We start from the raw sequence: 18,535 nt of genomic DNA on the forward strand, positions 1-18,535 counted from the left end.
TCATCAGACAATATTGGAAACACTAAATGTGAAGTAGCACTTTGCGTGTACCCAAGTTTTGAAAACTGCCATACTTTTCCAAAGTTCTAACACCAAAATATTCCGGTTAAAGGCGAAGAAGGTCAGAAATTATTATCAAATTATCATTAAGATCATATTTTGATTATCACAATTTGATAATTATCAAATAAGATATTATGGTGTTTCAATACATTTTGATTAAATACAACTAAAAAGTGTTATTTAATCCCTAAATTCCATTAATGATAGTGTTGTAGAACCTAGGTAGGTCGACGGTTATATCCGTCAGTACTCCTCAACCGGTTAAAGACGTATACATTTCCAAAAAAAAGTCACCAGAAAACCTTAGAACTCACTGCTAGAATATTTTCATCACGACTTCAAAAACGATTCATTACATTTTTGTTTTTTATTTGTGGATATTGTGGATAGCTTTGACAGAACTTTCAATAGCTCGGGCTGCACGCCCAAGCTAGGTTCCTGCTGAACGTGGCACTCCACACGCACAGCTAGCGCCAGAGTGAGAATGTCACATGTGTAGCTCGCAACAATCATGTAATCAAGATGCCAACATGATAGCAAAAATTCTAATAATATTATAAACGTAGAAGTGTCTTTGTTTATTTGTTTTGCTTTCGCCCCGAGCTAATGGTTTTTCTCGAATATTGAATATACCTTTAAAATGACATGTAACAAGAAAGGAGTTGCAGTTTGAAATTTAAAAATTATCCTCTTTTACCACCCTTTGAAAAGGGGGGTGACATTTATTCACCCTCAAAAAATAAATCAATAGTTTAGTAAGTATAGTGAAGATTGTTTTGATATCTCAATCCGTTCGGAACGGAATATACCCCGGCGTATTAGGGCTTAATTAACACTTTTGGATCCAAGGGGTTGTTTGCCCATAACTTTTTCTAGGATCGTCGTAGAGATTTTCGTTCATCCCATTTTGCTTCTTTTCAATTTACCTCTCAAATTATATGTCACAAGATAGGGGTTGCAATTTGAAAATTTAAATTGACCTCTATCTACCCCCCTTTAAAAAGGGGAGATATATTTTTACCCTCCAAAAAAGTATTTTAATATGTAATGGAGAACATTCTACATCAGTATCTCAATCCGTTTGTAATATATCCAGGCGTATCAGGACTTAATTTACACTGTATATTTGTATTTGTTTTTTAAACTAATTGTTGGTGATGGATGATTTAAATAAATGACAGTTTTCGGACATTTTCTATTATAACTTTATAAAACAGGTCCTACGTTTCGAGGATTAGAAATTCTCTCTTCTTCAGGTGTCAAAATATCTTTTTGTACGTTTAACATTGTGTCCTTGTGGATTTACCACATGAAGAAATAAACTCTCGGTGGCGAATGTCCAATTCGTTGTTATTTTTTCATGGTTTATTATGATAAACGTTGCTTCATCCCTTATATTTACTATAAATATTGTAACGTAGCTAACAAACTTTCATTGCGTTTTGTATAAACCAAAGCCAGGAGACTGGTTGTTAATTTTTGTCAGGATAAATATACTGCTGATGATCCGTATCGGCGTCAGAGGGAGGAGGCGGAAACTAGAGGACTCCCAGTTTCCTATTAGCTACGGCTCCCAGTTTCCTATTAGCTACGGTGATGATGCCATAGCTTAGCAGTTCGTAGTAGTCAAGTTCGGTTTAAGTTGACTTTCTGCTGTGTTTGTTATATTTTTTTACTCTATGCCAAATTAAGAAACTATTGTTTACCTTTAAATGTTTGTTGGCTGTTTAAGGAAACATGGAAGGAGTGATTATCAAGTTTTTAATGCTGAGATAAAAAGTTATGCATGATTTTAAACTATTTTATTACAATAACTTCAATCAAATATTAGCCCGATAAGTCTGTTATGTTACACTTGTCTTAAAGGTTATAAAACGTGTTATAGATTGATTAACATAGTGATATGAGTGCTTCTATCATCTTTGGTTAACTTATTATAACGGTCAAAGAGTACCAAAAAAAATAATAGAGAGGAAAGTCAATGTTAAAAGCCGTTACAGATTTGAAGCCGCACTCTCGTGTTGTAGTACTGTCACTAGTTCGAAACTGGAGATCTTAGTATCCGGTACCGCCAATATTTCAGTATTAATGTACTGATACTATAAAAAATTAATATTTATGTTGCATTGAAAACATTTTGGTATTGAGATTAATACTGCAGTACAACAATTAATGGAGAGGGTATTATGTCTCGTGCTCCTTTCGGCATGGTACATAACCAGCACACTTAACCGAAGAAGAAGATATGAATCATGGTCACGGTCATCATACGTGAGTTAACCGGCCTAAAAATAACGACGAAACTGTTTAAAAATACCTGTTAATATTGTTGGAACTTTTATACATAGTGCAAATTAGTTAAATAACATACACAACCAACGGATTATATAATATAACGAGCCTTGTTGAAATCTACGGTATTACTTCTGGCAATTCACCTCAAACTCGTGCGTTATGACATCACAATCAAAAATTAAAAATTATATGAGTAAACTACAACTATTCGTCTATAACTTAACAGAAGTAACGACTTCAACATTTCGATCACTTATGGAGCAAATAGTACGTAAAGTCAAATAACACGAGTAAACTACATCTGCTCGTATATAACGTAACATAAGTGTGGATCTCAACATTCACGATCACTTGCAGCAGGTTATGGAGCAAACAGTAATTAATGTCAAATAATAAGAGTAGACTACATCTACTCGTATATAACTTAACATAAGTGTCGATCTCAACATTCACAATCACTGGCAGCAGGTTATGGAGCAAATGTACTTAATGTGAATTAAATACGAGTAAACTACATCTACTCTTATATAACTTAACATAAGTGTCGACCTCAACATTCACAATCACTGGCAGCAGGTTACGGAGCAAATGTACTTAATGTGAATTAAATACGAGTAAACTACATCTGCTCGTATATAACGTAACATAAGTGTCGATCTCAACATTCACAATCACTGGCAGCAGGTTATGGAGCAAATGTACTTAATGTCAAATAACACGAGTAGACTACATCTACTCGTATATAACTTAAGTGTCGACCTCAACATTCACAATCACTGGCAGCAGGTTACGGAGCAAATGTACTTAATGTGAATTAACACGAGTAAACTACATCTGCTCGTATATAACTTAACATAAGTGTCGACCTCATCATGCACAATCACTGGCAGCAGATTATAGAGCAAACAGTAATTAATTAATATCACATAACACGAGTAAACTACATCTACTCGTATATAACGTAACATAAGTGTCGACCTCAACATTCACAATCACTGGCAGCAGGTTACGGAGCAAATGTACTTAATGTGAATTAACACGAGTAAACTACATCTGCTCGTATATAACGTAACATAAGTGTCGACCTCAACATTCACAATCACTGGCAGCAGGTTACGGAGCAAATGTACTTAATGTGAATTAATACGAGTAAACTACATCTGCTCGTATATAACGTAACATAAGTTTCGACCTCAACATTCACAATCACTGGCAGCAGGTTACGGAGCTAATGTACTTAATGTGAAGTAAATACGAGTAAACTACATCTGCTCGTATATAACGTAACATAAGTGTCGATCTCAACATTCACAATCACTGGCAGCAGGTTATGGAGCAAATGTACTTAATGTCAAATAACACGAGTAGACTACATCTACTCGTATATAACTTAACATAAGTGTCGATCTCAACATTCACAATCACTGGCAGCAGGTTATGGAGCAAATGTACTTAATGTGAATTAAATACGAGTAAACTACATCTACTCTTATATAACTTAACATAAGTGTCGACCTCAACATTCACAATCACTGGCAGCAGGTTACGGAGCAAATGTACTTAATGTGAATTAAATACGAGTAAACTACATCTGCTCGTATATAACGTAACATAAGTGTCGATCTCAACATTCACAATCACTGGCAGCAGGTTATGGAGCAAATGTACTTAATGTCAAATAACACGAGTAGACTACATCTACTCGTATATAACTTAAGTGTCGACCTCAACATTCACAATCACTGGCAGCAGGTTACGGAGCAAATGTACTTAATGTGAATTAACACGAGTAAACTACATCTGCTCGTATATAACTTAACATAAGTGTCGACCTCATCATGCACAATCACTGGCAGCAGATTATAGAGCAAACAGTAATTAATTAATATCACATAACACGAGTAAACTACATCTACTCGTATATAACGTAACATAAGTGTCGACCTCAACATTCACAATCACTGGCAGCAGGTTACGGAGCAAATGTACTTAATGTGAATTAACACGAGTAAACTACATCTGCTCGTATATAACGTAACATAAGTGTCGACCTCAACATTCACAATCACTGGCAGCAGGTTACGGAGCAAATGTACTTAATGTGAATTAATACGAGTAAACTACATCTGCTCGTATATAACGTAACATAAGTTTCGACCTCAACATTCACAATCACTGGCAGCAGGTTACGGAGCTAATGTACTTAATGTGAAGTAAATACGAGTATACTACATCTGCTCGTATATAACGTAACATAAGTGTCGATCTCAACATTCACAATCACTGGCAGCAGGTTATGGAGCAAATGTACTTAATGTCAAATAACACGAGTAGACTACATCTACTTGTATATAACTTAAGTGTCGACCTCAACATTCACAATCACTGGCAGCAGGTTACGAAGCAAATGTACTTAATGTGAATTAACACGAGTAAACTACATCTGCTCGTATATAACTTAACATAAGTGTCGACCTGATCATGCACAATCACTGGCAGCAGATTATAGAGCAAACAGTAATTAATATTACATAACACGAGTAAACTACATCTGCTCGTATATAACGTAACATAAGTGTCGATCTCAACATTCACAATCACTTGCAGCAGGTTATGGAGCAAACAGTAATTAATGTCAAATAACACGAGTAGACTACATCTACTCGTATATAACGTAACATAAGTGTCGATCTCAACATTCACAATCACTGGCAGCAGGTTACGGAGCAAATGTACTTAATGTGAATTAAATACGAGTAAACTACATCTGCTCGTATATAACTTAACATAAGTGTCGACCTCATCATGCACAATCACTGGCAGCAGATTATAGAGCAAACAGTAATTAATGTCAAATAACACGAGTAGACTACATCTACTCGTATATAACGTAACATAAGTGTCGATCTCAACATTCACAATCACTGGCAGCAGGTTACGGAGCAAATGTACTTAATGTGAATTAAATACGAGTAAACTACATCTGCTCGTATATAACGTAACATAAGTGTCGATCTCAACATTCACAATCACTGGCAGCAGGTTATGGAGCAAATGTACTTAATGTCAAATAACACGAGTAGACTACATCTACTCGTATATAACTTAAGTGTCGACCTCAACATTCACAATCACTGGCAGCAGGTTATGGAGCAAATGTACTTAATATCAAATAACACGAGTAGACTACATCTACTTGTATATAACTTAAGTGTCGACCTCAACATTCACAATCACTGGCAGCAGGTTACGGAGCAAATGTACTTAATGTGAATTAACACGAGTAAACTACCTCTACTCGTATATAACTTAACATAAGTGTCGACCTCAACATGCACGATCACTGGCAGCAGATTATAGAGCAAATAGTAATTAATGTCAAATAACACGAGTAGACTACATCTACTCGTATATAACTTAACATAAGTGTCGACCTCAACATGCACGATCACTGGCAGCAGATTATAGAGCAAATAGTAATTAATGTCAAATAACACGAGTAGACTATATCTATTCGTATATAACGTAACATAAGTGTCGACCTCAACATGCACGATCACTGGCAGCAGGTTATGAAGCAAATAGTAATTAATGTCAAATAACACGAGTAGACTACATCTACTCGTATATAACGTAACATAAGTGTCAACCTCAACATGCACGAGCACTGGCATCAGGTTATGAATCAAGTGTACTTAATGTAAATTAAATACGAGTAAACTACAACAACTCGTATATAACTAACAAAAGTGCTGACTTCAACGTTTGTCGATCACTTGCAGCAGGTTATAGAGCTAGTAGTACTTAATGATAAATAATATGAAAACACATAAAAACATACACTTCTGTATAACATATTTCTAATGTAAAGAGAAAATGTGAAAGAGTTTGTTTCTCATCTATTCGCTGCTAATCATATGAAAATTTACTTACATGTCCAACAATGTAAGTTCAAATTTCATCAGTTCAAATTCTTTCATCTTCTAAAATACTACATGCAAATGTGATATTCATGCGCCTATAACATATAAACTGCTAGTAGTAACATTGTACTTTATGACACAGCCTTTCCGAGGCTGTGAGAAATTACATTTTACTCCGTCCATCGCGTAAAGATGTTCCTTCGACAGTAAAAAGATTATTACATTACAATTACTCATAATAATAAAGGCGAAACAAAATCATTTGACAGTCGGTGCGATTACTCCTACAGCTATTAATTAAAAGAGACTTTGGGACGGCTGGAACAAATTCTACCTCAGAGAGCTACATCTTTATTATTGGACAGAAATGAAGGAGATCGTTTCCTGAGACGGAAATTATTTAATGGAGACAATTACATATTATAATGGCGCCAAGGCTTTACAATATCCTTCCAAGAGCACTTATGAACCTTGGCTCTCTGCTTTGAAGATTAAAATGTTCACATGAAACACCAATATGAACGGCTATAGAAATTTCGGGTCTTTTTCGTTTAAGGGCCAGCACAAAAGACCCTAGCTTGCCTATTCAAAACTCAGATCACGCGATGCTTGCCCGCTGCGCAGCGCTTTGCGCTGCTTGCTCTTTTAGAAAAAAAATTAACTCGAACTTGCAAAGTCCAAGCCCAAATCAACTCAACACGTTTTATTGAACACAAAACTCAGACAGAACTAACGCAGGTTTCATTACAGGCAAAATATAAGCGGCGCGAGTTTATAATAGAAGTAGTACCTGGACTACTGTCCTACGAACTAATAACACCCAAAAAAAACTATTAAATGCACTGTCAGTCAGGTATAGTATGTTTGTAAGGTGCTAGCACTTAAACGAAAAAGACCCGAAGTTTCTACGAATATTTTAACTTCTGTGAGGAAAACAGGATTTTTACGGACGTTTGGCATCGTTCAGTGATACGAATAATCGGTATTTTTGTGCCACTGAACTATAGCAAATTTGGTTTACAATCTTTCCATCGTCAAAAAGAAACTTCAAACAAAAAAATTTAACTTTGCTTATAAATAACTAGCAGTTACCCGCGGCCTCGCACGCAATTTCTTGATTTTGTAACCGTCTTTCAATTTGTACTAAAAATTAGATACGTGTTTGTATCCTTACAAATTGAAAAATATTTTTAATGTGTTAGAACAATTTATAGCTGGAATTGATATTAGTGCAAAAGGACAGTCCAGCAAATTTCATCTAGCATATTTTATGCCGACTGCTTCAAAGGAAGTCTTTGGAGTCAGTTCTGTCTATATTGTGTTTAGGACATTTTATAAGGTAGGACTTTTACTTAATCGCTGAAACAAAAAAAAACTGCGTAAATATTTACTACTTATAGAATTTACACACCATAAATGTAAACAATTTGGAAATATTGTTTAAACTAATTAAACATATGGCTGTGCTGTCATAAAACAATGTTTACACAGAACAGTTGATTACATTTAACAGGCTCTTTCAAATAATATTTTACAACTTTAGAGACCAAGATGGGATTTTCGCTACTTTAAAGACCAGTGGGGCGTAGCCTGGAGGAAGTTTTGAAATAAGAATATATACATCCTAGGGATTCTAAGAAAGTCTATGAAAAAGTTCAGTACAATCGGTTGAATAGTTTACGCGTGAAAGCAAAACAAAGGACGTTCGCATTTATAATATTATTTAGATGTATTAACACTATATTTCTTACTTATTAATTGTTGTAATATTGTACCTTGAACTCCTTATGAGTCCTAGCTTTACGGTGATACAAAACATTTTAACTTCCTCCTAATAACAAGTTCGTCCAATGCAAAATGAGATGAGTATCAAAGTGATTATCGCGATTGTCACTAAACTTTCCCTATCCTGCAATTAACGCGTATCGCCTGTTGTTCAACAAACTCCCATCTTCCAGGCAGAGTTAACCCATTAGCTTTTAATTAAATTTAACTAACCGACTATCTCCGTGTTTTCTCCATCTCACACTCCTTTTAATTACTTAAGTACGCAACAGTCCTATGCGATTAATTTCTTTTGGAAAAAAACTCGGTTGTGATTTAAATGTCCAAGACGCCTCTTCTTTTCAATAAACAGAAATGAATGTTTTGTCACTTAATTGTTATTGCAGAAATCCGTAGCAACTTGTCTTCTTTGTAATTAACTAATTAATCATTTAGGCAAATCTATACAACGTCAGTAAATACTCCTCTACAATCAAAGTTGATTCGCTAATGAACTCGTTCGAATATCAAAGAGTATTTATTTAAGGCATTCTTCAGAAATCTTACAAAACGTGTTTCATCTGCACGGTTTAGTACGTACATTTGTCAAATACACATTTTTGTGACATAAGTAATTGAGACATATTTCGGGATTCCATTATTAATGAAATACGTTACTATAGTTAATGGAAACTAACTTTAAGGCTAAGAATATATCAATTTTACAGCTCATTCAACTGAAAAGAAGAAAAAATCATAATCAAATTATTTTGGACATTTACTATCGTGATGTGTTCCAAAAATATAACACTGTTTTTTGAGGATTACAATAAACGCTCTTTTACAGGTTTCAAAAAAGCTTAAGCCATAATTAACGTTAAATAATCACACTTCAATACATTGCGATGATCTAGCCTAAATCAAAATTTACAACGAAATAATTAAATAGGCACTTTGCCTTTATAGTGTAGTCGTAACATGGTTTTTACCACTTTTTGACGGCCCTGGGCGCTAACGTATACGTTTGAATCCTCTGTACTTTCACTCTGTAACTTGCTCTTTAGTTAATTGTCATCAGGTTTTTTGCCCTGAAGAAGAAGATGGATTCGAATCCTCGAAACGTCGTGTTTATAATCATGTCCGAAATACTGTTGCCCTTTCTATTCATCAGTGATAATACATCTTAATAGAAAAGAATACTGTAGTTAATTATTACAATTAAGAATTTAAATTTATTTTACTTTTCGTACAGTATCACTAATCTTTGTATCTTGAAATTTAGATCTGCCCAAATTATTTGTTTTATTAAATCCAGCTAGCTCATAAGAATGAGAAAATTAATAACTGTTTGTGAAATTATTCCAAAGTGCCTCACTTAGAGGGCATACAATTAGCAAACATTAACGTTTTAACTTCGTAGTTCACCTCCCACATAGAAAACCAATAACTGTTGAGAAATTTGTGGCGACGATGACAGAAGACACAAAAGTACAGGCAATATAATTATCAGACTTAAGGCTTATCAGATACATAAAACTTGCGAGCGTGACTTTATCTTTGTGGATTAGACTGCTTCAATACAGATAAGAGAACGAGAGAATCAAATGTGGATAATTTAAGAAGTGATCCTATTTCTTCTACTACTATAATAGGTCTAAATGAACTTAGTCAACAATAATAATGTCAAAGCTATAATATATTTTCATGCTCTATAATACTGTCGTTATTAATATGTTTATATTTATTATTGCGTGTTTTATAACACTGGAATCCAAACTGCTGCATTGACAAAAAAGATTACTTCGATGTTCAAATATAAGATGGATTTCATTTACTTTTAATGTAATATTATACTGAAAACTACATATTCCATACCGACCTTATTCCATATATGAACTACGTGAAATATTTTATTTATTCATGTAAACATGGTGTATAAAACGCAAATATAAATCCGAAAACTGCAGTTTGATTAAGTTACGAATTTATAACACGATGATTTTTGTATATCACAGACAGACTTTGTGTTTATTAAAATGAGATGTTACACAAAATCGATACACCAAAACGTAGAGCTCGTGAAGTCACCAAAGAGTTTACTCACTCAGATCTCGTGACCTACTTACTCCTAGATAAATGTTTTACATTTTACATGACACACAGTTTAGATCATAAACATTGAAACTTTTGTATTCGTATCTAATAACAAAATTAAGCCCATTGTCGTCATGATTATTTCTTATTTTTTGTATTAGTTCTGTTCTTCTAGAAGTACAGAAAAGCTAAAATTATTGTTATCTAGGTTAATAATCCATACAGTTTCATTAACCTTAAGTACAAGTTCGAAACCTTTTCCAGGAGGATTTTAATCTATCATAATTATAAGTTCTGTTGCATGTAGCCCACAATTTACTATAACAAATATTTGAATTCTAATTTTATCTTAAATTAATTAAGACTGGGACATGTTTAAGCTCTGAAAAGAACTGAATTTTTCATTTATGCTAATTAAAATGGTAAAAATTTGCCAAATGGAAAAAATCATTAAGGTGAAATTTTATAAATACATCAAACTTTATTCCTCTAGCGGGAATTATTCAGTTAGTCTACTCATCCAAAGCAATTAAAAAAGGAATTTTGTGTTTCAATACAACTAATAATTTATGGTGATTCCCTACATAAGCTCATAGTGTTTCATCTAATCTATATTGTTGCAGTTCCAGCTATAGCATCTGTACGGATATTAAGTGTTATGTTGTTGAACCATGACAATTAAAGGACAACTTTGCGTTTCATCTAATTGATATTGATGAAGTTCCAGCTATAGCTTCGTACAGATATATTATTGTGTCCATCCAAAGCAATTAAGGGACAACATTGTATCTCATCAAATTGATATTGTTGCAGTTTCAGCTATTGCATTTGTACAGGTATATTATTGCGTTGATCCATGGCAATTAAGGGGCAACATTGTACTTATCTAATCGATATTGTTGCAGTTCCAGCTTTGCCCGTGTACAGATATATTATTGCGTTGATCCATAGCAATTAAAGGACAACATTGTGTCTCATCTAATCGATATTATTGTAGTTCCAGCTATTGCCTCTGTACAGATATATTATTGCGTTGTTCCATAGCAATTAAAGGATAACATTATATTTCATAGCTACAGTAGTTAGATTTCTATAACTAAATATACATATTTTATCAATTCAAAAAATATATGTGCATGTACAAACTCAGAATTCAAACTAGTTATATCAATGAGAATAAATATTTTAGACTTTATTTAATACAGTACAGTACATTTAAAGTATTGTAACTATAAAATGTTATATACTAAAAAGCCCGTATACTGTAATGTTCAGCTTCGACAAACAACTTTTAGTTTAGTCTCTCAGCGAAAAGTGAAAACTGTACAGAAACTGGGTCTGCTTTATTTATAGTAAAGGCTAGACACTTTGTGCTGCTTTTCGTGCATATGAAAGTTTAAACTCAAAACTAATATTTTTATATTAAAATAATACTTTCTTGAGCCTAGGTCGAAGACAATTTTGGTCTTGGGAAGTACAATTAGTTTATTAAATACTAAATAATCATGTTTTATGCATTTGCCAAAGCTGTAAAATCAATATAATAACAAAAGTAATAAGTATTACTAAATCAATCATAAAGAACACGTGTGCTATTGTTCATTACTCTTAAGAATCCTCATGAAATATTACATACCATTGAAGACCTACAAAAAAGATTACTAGATTCACTTAACTTTAAATATTGCTGTTATGCATGCATCAAACCATTGATTTGTGTTTACAGTGTCACACGTATTATGCAATCGAGTGAACTTGTGTTAATTATTCAATCAAATGAGCGAATCATGGAAATCATGGAGTTCAAGCTTTAATACATCATACGTCCATACAATAACACTGAAATTTATCATATGTACTCAGTATAGGGGGATGCAACCAATACAATCCATTAGACTTCCTTCGGGCTCAAATAACACTAAAAAGTTAATTTATGTACACGACTTTTTGGATAATTTAACCAAATTAAACACAGTGTGCGTTCATATTTCGCAAATTTTTAAATCTTACTGCATTGCGATAAACATTACTAAACAATGTATCAGTAAAGCCCAAATAATACTAAATAATTTCTTGTTGTGGAAAAACTTACAATAAAATATGCTTACCCTCGAACTGCTTGAACATGAACTCAGACGCCTTGTTGGGGTACGCCTGCATCAGTCCGAGGGGGATGGGAATTGCGGGGATCTCGTTGGAATTGTGGTTAGAATTGTGATTCCCCACTGGGGTCATGGGGATCGCGACCATCCTGGGGTCATAGTAAAAACTCATGGGTCTCGGGGGAGAGGTCTGCAAGGGGATGGACCCTGTGGGTTGCAGAGGGATCTTCAGAGAAATTTGGGGTCGGGGTTTGGGGGGTAGTATAGGCGGGGGACCGGGGTCTGTCAGTCGGGACCGATCTGAGAGTTCACTCGACGGGGTCTTGTCCTCGTTAGGATCCATGTTGATTTTCGCAAACAATCCTTTAAAGAATTCCTTCTCCTCCAGTTCAACCGACGTTGTACACTGCACTCAAACAGGCAAACAAAAGAAAACACGTCAACGAAAAATAGGTCAAAAAATCAATACAAATGCGTAAACTATATTCAGTCTTAAATATTACATCGAAATGCTTGCGAGGCGTCAAGAATGTTTGATTTCCGTCATGGACCAAGGGTCAATCAAGGGATGCCGCACTGCAATGGGTCAATACTGCTTAGGACGGCGCCGGGTCTGGCATTCAAACGAGTCTACTTCGTACCACATGAGCTTCACGTGTACTAATCAATAAATGCTAATGACACACGAGTAAATCGCACACAACTACACTAGCACAGCACAATGTATGAAAACGTCTAACTAGAATTAACAACACTTGTACAGGTCCTTAATGTGTCTTCTACAAAACAGTTGTTTTAAATCGCCAAACAAGAAAGTGGTATAAAAAAGTTTATGTGCTATTTGATATCGTAGTGGACCTCTTGGACTATAACAGCCAGCTCAGACAGAATCGAGAGGCTGTCAACACGAGGTCACATTTCATAACAGACACGTGGCGAGATAACCAAAACGAAACAGAAACAAAAGCAGAACGGCGGTTTGAGGTCCGCACGCCCGAACTGTCCGACGATCACTGAGGAGCTAACGCAGCGTGGGTAACATCTCCGCGGCGACGAAAATTGCCGAACCCGCGCGAAGTCCGCTTATTTATAAACACCCGGTCATTTACGCTCAGGAGATCTTTTAGAGCTCGTCAATCCAGTTGTCATACTCGCTTGATTCACCGGGCAGCCTCATGGGGAGATTAGGATTTTTAGGAAGACGCTGACTAGTCAGGATCCCGGGTTTCCTCCAGGGAGGGTTTATTTTGAGGTTTACCTTCACGATGTGAGGGGATGGTATTACGTCATGTTTTATTCACAAGTCGCTCGCTGTCAGTGACGAAGAGTAATGCGAGACAGCTGGCTCCCACAATGACGTCATTGCATCTCAAATTTAGATGTATTACAGAGTGTTCTCGAATGCATTGAAGATGCGGGGAGGGTTGTGGTTCGGGAGTGAACTTTACACCCCCACCACTTTGCATTTAAAAAATCCGAAGGTATGATCAGACAATACTAATATTCCTCTCCAATAAACGTAATTTGAAAACTATGAATTTTATTATAAGTACTTTATAAGATTTTTAATTATTAATGCTCTAGAAAGGTTTCTACAAGACATAGTGGTCAAGTTTACAACTACTGTAATAACGAGGCTTTTCGAAAAGGAGGTAGAAATCAGACTTCATCCACTCTTAAAATTTTATTTTGGTTTAGAAATTGTTGTTAACATTATACTTTAAGTTCACTTTATCACTTCAATTACTATTTTTGAATAATTTATAATCAGATTATTTATATAATGACAACGTTTATCTTCTGCCTACACTGAGAAAATGTTCGAAGAACATTTTTAATAATATCTTACTTTATCTAACCATCTGTTTGTGATTACAATAAATTATGATGTCTCTTCGGAAATAACAAAGCAATTTATAATCTTGATAGATTTTTTACCTCTAAATTATTTACTCAATATTTGAACAATGTAGTTCAATCTCAAATTTTGTTTGAAAGTTGTACATTTTATGATGAAACCGTTTCCTGAAAAATATACGAAACCATTGTTTAGGAACGGAGGTATTATATCAATATCCATGTTAGTTGTTTATATCATGCAAGTTCGAGAATATTGAATTCCGTATTCACCAAAATGCCAGCTGTTGTTGATAAAATTACGATACATAAAATATGCTATAAGATGATCTCTTTACTTGCTACTGAATCATATAATTTATTGAACCAAATTTCAATAACTTTAATTCAAATGTTAAATTTTTTAAATGCTAATATTCAACTCACTGAATAAATACGGATATTCTTTGAAACTGTAATCATACCTGAGTAGGTTGGTAAAGAAAGTCGACTTAATTTTAATTATTCTCCTTCTACTAAATTACAATACAGTAAGACAAAACTTTATTGTTTATTATTATAACAAAATTCTATTAACAACAGAGGAACACAAAATATTTACATTTTCCAAAAATATTCTATTCTATTAAAAAGTCGCGTTGTGTTAAATAGATTCACTAATTACTGTGCAAATACTACGTTTCATTTGCTTTATTTATCATTATTATACCGATTCTTCCATGAATGGAGAAAAATAGGAAGGGAAATTATTAGTCAATTATAAAAAAGTTGTAATATTGTTATGGCATTTAAATGTATTATTTCTACAGCAGGCAATATTAAGGAATATCTCATTTCATCTGACCATCTTGGTTGTAATTACAATTATGATGTCCCTCAAGAAATAATAAAGTAATTTAAAATCTTGATTTATTTTTTAATTTATTACTCAATATTTAATCAATTTAGGTCGATCTTAAACTTTGCTTGAAAGTGTTACATTCTATGGTGAAACCATTTCCTGAGAAATAAACTAAACCGTTGTGAAACCATAAAGGAAATACCACAGGAAATATTATTATCGGTAAACATAAATATGTGGATAATGTTAAAGGTGAGATTTAAAAATGAAATTATGGTATTGGTATGTACAAGAGAAGAAGAATTTGATATAACGTAGAAGAGCTTTCCATTATAATTTTAAAACTGTATATTATTTAATAAAACATGCGCCATCGACGGCAAAAACACACTATTATTATCTCAATATATTGAGTTAAGTTCACGCGTCATCAATTTAAGAGCAAAATGCTTCCTGTATTTTGCAGATTCAGCCTAGAATGGCCCAAAAGTAATGTGACTAGTCATTTTGTTTGAGCTTACGGTATAATTAAACCAAGTATTATGTTTATAGATATTCATACTGTTATTGCAATGGAATCAGGCCACTAAAATGTTTGAAGATTTAGGTTTTAGCTTTCAATTTGTAAAAGAATTGCTGAAAACGTCGGAGAGATGTGGGAGTAAGCCTCCGTCACATGGCTATCTCTTTGAGTTGTGGCGTAAGAGCAATATCATCGCCTTAAATACACTTTCTAGACTGTACTCCAAGAGCACCGGCAGTATAAATATTTAAAGAAATTAAGGCGAAGACTGGACCTTGGAGAAGACCATCACGAAGTTGTATAAAATCACTCTGTTTACATCTAAAATGTACATAACCAATAGCATTCACACAACATAAAGCACAAGAAGAATATTTTATACATTTATTGTAGAATTAGACTAAAAATGTTCATTGAACCTGCACCTTTAAGTAAAACTTAAAACTAATTTATCACGCGTTAAAATAGTGTTTTGTATACTATATGACATTTTAGTGTAAAGGAGAAAATAAAGAAACTCGTTTTGAATCAATAACCAAAAACCCCTTTAAAATGAAGAAAACCGAATAAACTTAAGTCTTTAATCGTGATTTGAAAATAACATGTTTAGTAAGTGAATATGTGCTACAATGGCAGTCTGCGGAAACCCTAGAGCCCTAGAGCAACTGCAGACATGTTAGCTGTGATAGCACTGTTATTGATTGTCACTGCGATGAGACAGAGCGTTAATCTGCTTTTAATCCAGGATTTTTATTTCATTACGTTTTGTGACAACGTATCCGTTTCAATTATCCCATGGATTTTATACCAATGATCGAAGTTTATTGGCATGCCTTATGGAAAGGTTTATTTGTGTGGTTTAAATAACAACACTATGGTGGGAAGGGTTAATTCAATGTGTATTTTAGTTTAGATTCAGTTCAATTTCCTTTTGGTCCACCTTGTGAGACAATGAAATAACTCTTCACCTAAATCACACTATTTTGTAGTCTAGGTGTATATGATATCGAATCGATGTGAAGAGCTCATTTCAAGCATCTTTGTCGCCGACTTTTATTGTATCTCTTCAGACGAACATGACTCAAGACTCCAGGAGTCAAGTCTGTGACAGCATCAGATTCCAGACGCTGCAACAAGGTGTAGGTGAGCTGGAGCTGAACTCAACATACACAAACTTTAAATGTATGGTAATCAGTTATTTGACCAACATTCCATGCACTGTTTCTTATTATAATCATGAATTAAGTCCAGAATGTTAAAACTAGTCTCTTTTAAATTAATATATAAAAAAATTAAATTTTAACCCAAACAGATTAAAACATAAAAGTGGTCTATTACAGGTACAGAAGTATTTGAAACAAGTGTAAATTACGAATGTAAAATCAGTGGTTGCAAAAGTTTATTTACACTTAACATTATTTGATCGACTATTTTTTAACAGTAAAATTGAATAGTGCAAAACTGGTGTTTTAATTTTAATATAAGCTTTTACACTAATATAGATAGAATAATGACAAAATTCACCTTTGTATTACTATTTTTGAAACGAATTATTACAAGTTTGAAATGAAACTTAAGAATATTTTCAAATTAACAGGTAGCCTACTTCTTAGCTTGTAAACACTTTTAAGGATATGTTTTAGCTCCAATTAAAGCGTTCAAAATAATTCTCATATATTAACTGAAAAGGAACGTAATCAAGGCATTTTTATTCAAATTAAATGCTTTTGTATTCATTAATTTTCTCGAAATAAAAATAAAAATTTAACCCACTAAACAATTGTTGTTTTGTTCAAACATGTCCAAAAATTAAACTATGATGAAAACGTTGAACGATGTTCAACGATGAAATGTGGATGAAACTCCATTAAGAATTGTTACCAACAAAAGAGACATTTAAAATTAACTATCAGTTTCTGTGGCTTTTGAATAGTGGGAGAAAGGGTTATCTGAAAATTACTTTACTTAAGAATGTTTTATGTTCGAATTTGAATATTTATAAATGTGTAAACCTCCGGTATGAGTCAAAATTATTGGATTTGGTTTCCTTTTCGTTAAAAGAAGTTTTTATCTTAAGATACTAAAGAGATATTGTTATCTTAAGGTGTTGCTACCTAATACCGGAACATGTTTCGCAATTTACCCGATTGATGGCAGCTCCTACGTGGCCAAATATTACCTCTCCTCTATGTTTTCCCTTAATATCAACCGACTTTAATTTTGAAAATTGATTAATAAAGTAAGTAATCATGCAATTAGATATATAAAGGCAGAACAATCATTTTAATTATAATAAAAAAATTTAATTTCGACGGCACTTTGACATAGAAATGTTGCCTAAGTTTCTTTTGTTTTTCTTTGTTACTGTTTAATAATTAATTATACATGTGAGGGGATCAATTACCCTGTATGAGAATGCTCCGATTCCATTGATTACCAGCCAAGACAACGCTCAATAAAATAGGGTAGTTTATCCAGTGATGGGCTTCTACAACTACATCAAACCTGGACAACCTCGAGTAACAAGAATCCAGAATTTTAAAATACAAGATCAAAAGAAATACTGCAATCAATATTTCTTTAGAATCAGTAACAGGTTATAAGTATTGTATCAGCATAACTGATAATCGCAATTCCGCTTAAGCTAGGGAATTACTCTTACTATGCTCATCAGAATTGCAGTAATCTTAAGAATAGTATAAGAAAAAAGTATGTTCCGTTTAACTTGTAGGTGTAGTGGTTAAACTTAAATTAAATCTTATTTCCCGCTGTTCTTAATGATTGCGAACGCGACATTGTTTTGCCATTTTAATTAAAATTTTAAGTTTAAATTAAGCTCCAGAATGTCAACGCAAATAAATTAAAGACTTCCATGGAGACTAGTGCTCAATTTTGACAGGAAAACTTTCTTAATAACGTCATACTTTCAAAATACTGATGAACTGATGCTTTCATCTGTGTTCAAACCCAGCACGATAAGCAGTTCAAAGGACGAGAATTGGAATGATTATCCAAGGTTCGGTTCATCCCACTCGCTCTTTGTATTTGAAACTAAATTGACTCCAAACACTTA

General features: G+C 33.8%; 1 protein-coding gene across 1 annotated transcript in view; it reads right to left on the bottom strand.

The window, feature by feature from the left end:
* The window catches only part of LOC124358861, a 172,325-nt gene extending 159,080 nt beyond the window's left edge, over positions 1–13,245 (bottom strand). The window contains exon 1 of the mRNA XM_046811095.1: positions 12,248–13,245. Within this exon, the coding sequence (XP_046667051.1) occupies positions 12,248–12,584 (337 nt within the window). The 5' untranslated portion in view covers positions 12,585–13,245. The remainder of the gene's footprint in view (positions 1–12,247) is intronic.
* Positions 13,246–18,535: the final 5,290 nt, after the last annotated feature.

The sequence above is a fragment of the Homalodisca vitripennis genome, chromosome 4, assembly GCF_021130785.1.
Source record: "Homalodisca vitripennis isolate AUS2020 chromosome 4, UT_GWSS_2.1, whole genome shotgun sequence".
Taxonomy (NCBI): domain Eukaryota; kingdom Metazoa; phylum Arthropoda; class Insecta; order Hemiptera; family Cicadellidae; genus Homalodisca; species Homalodisca vitripennis.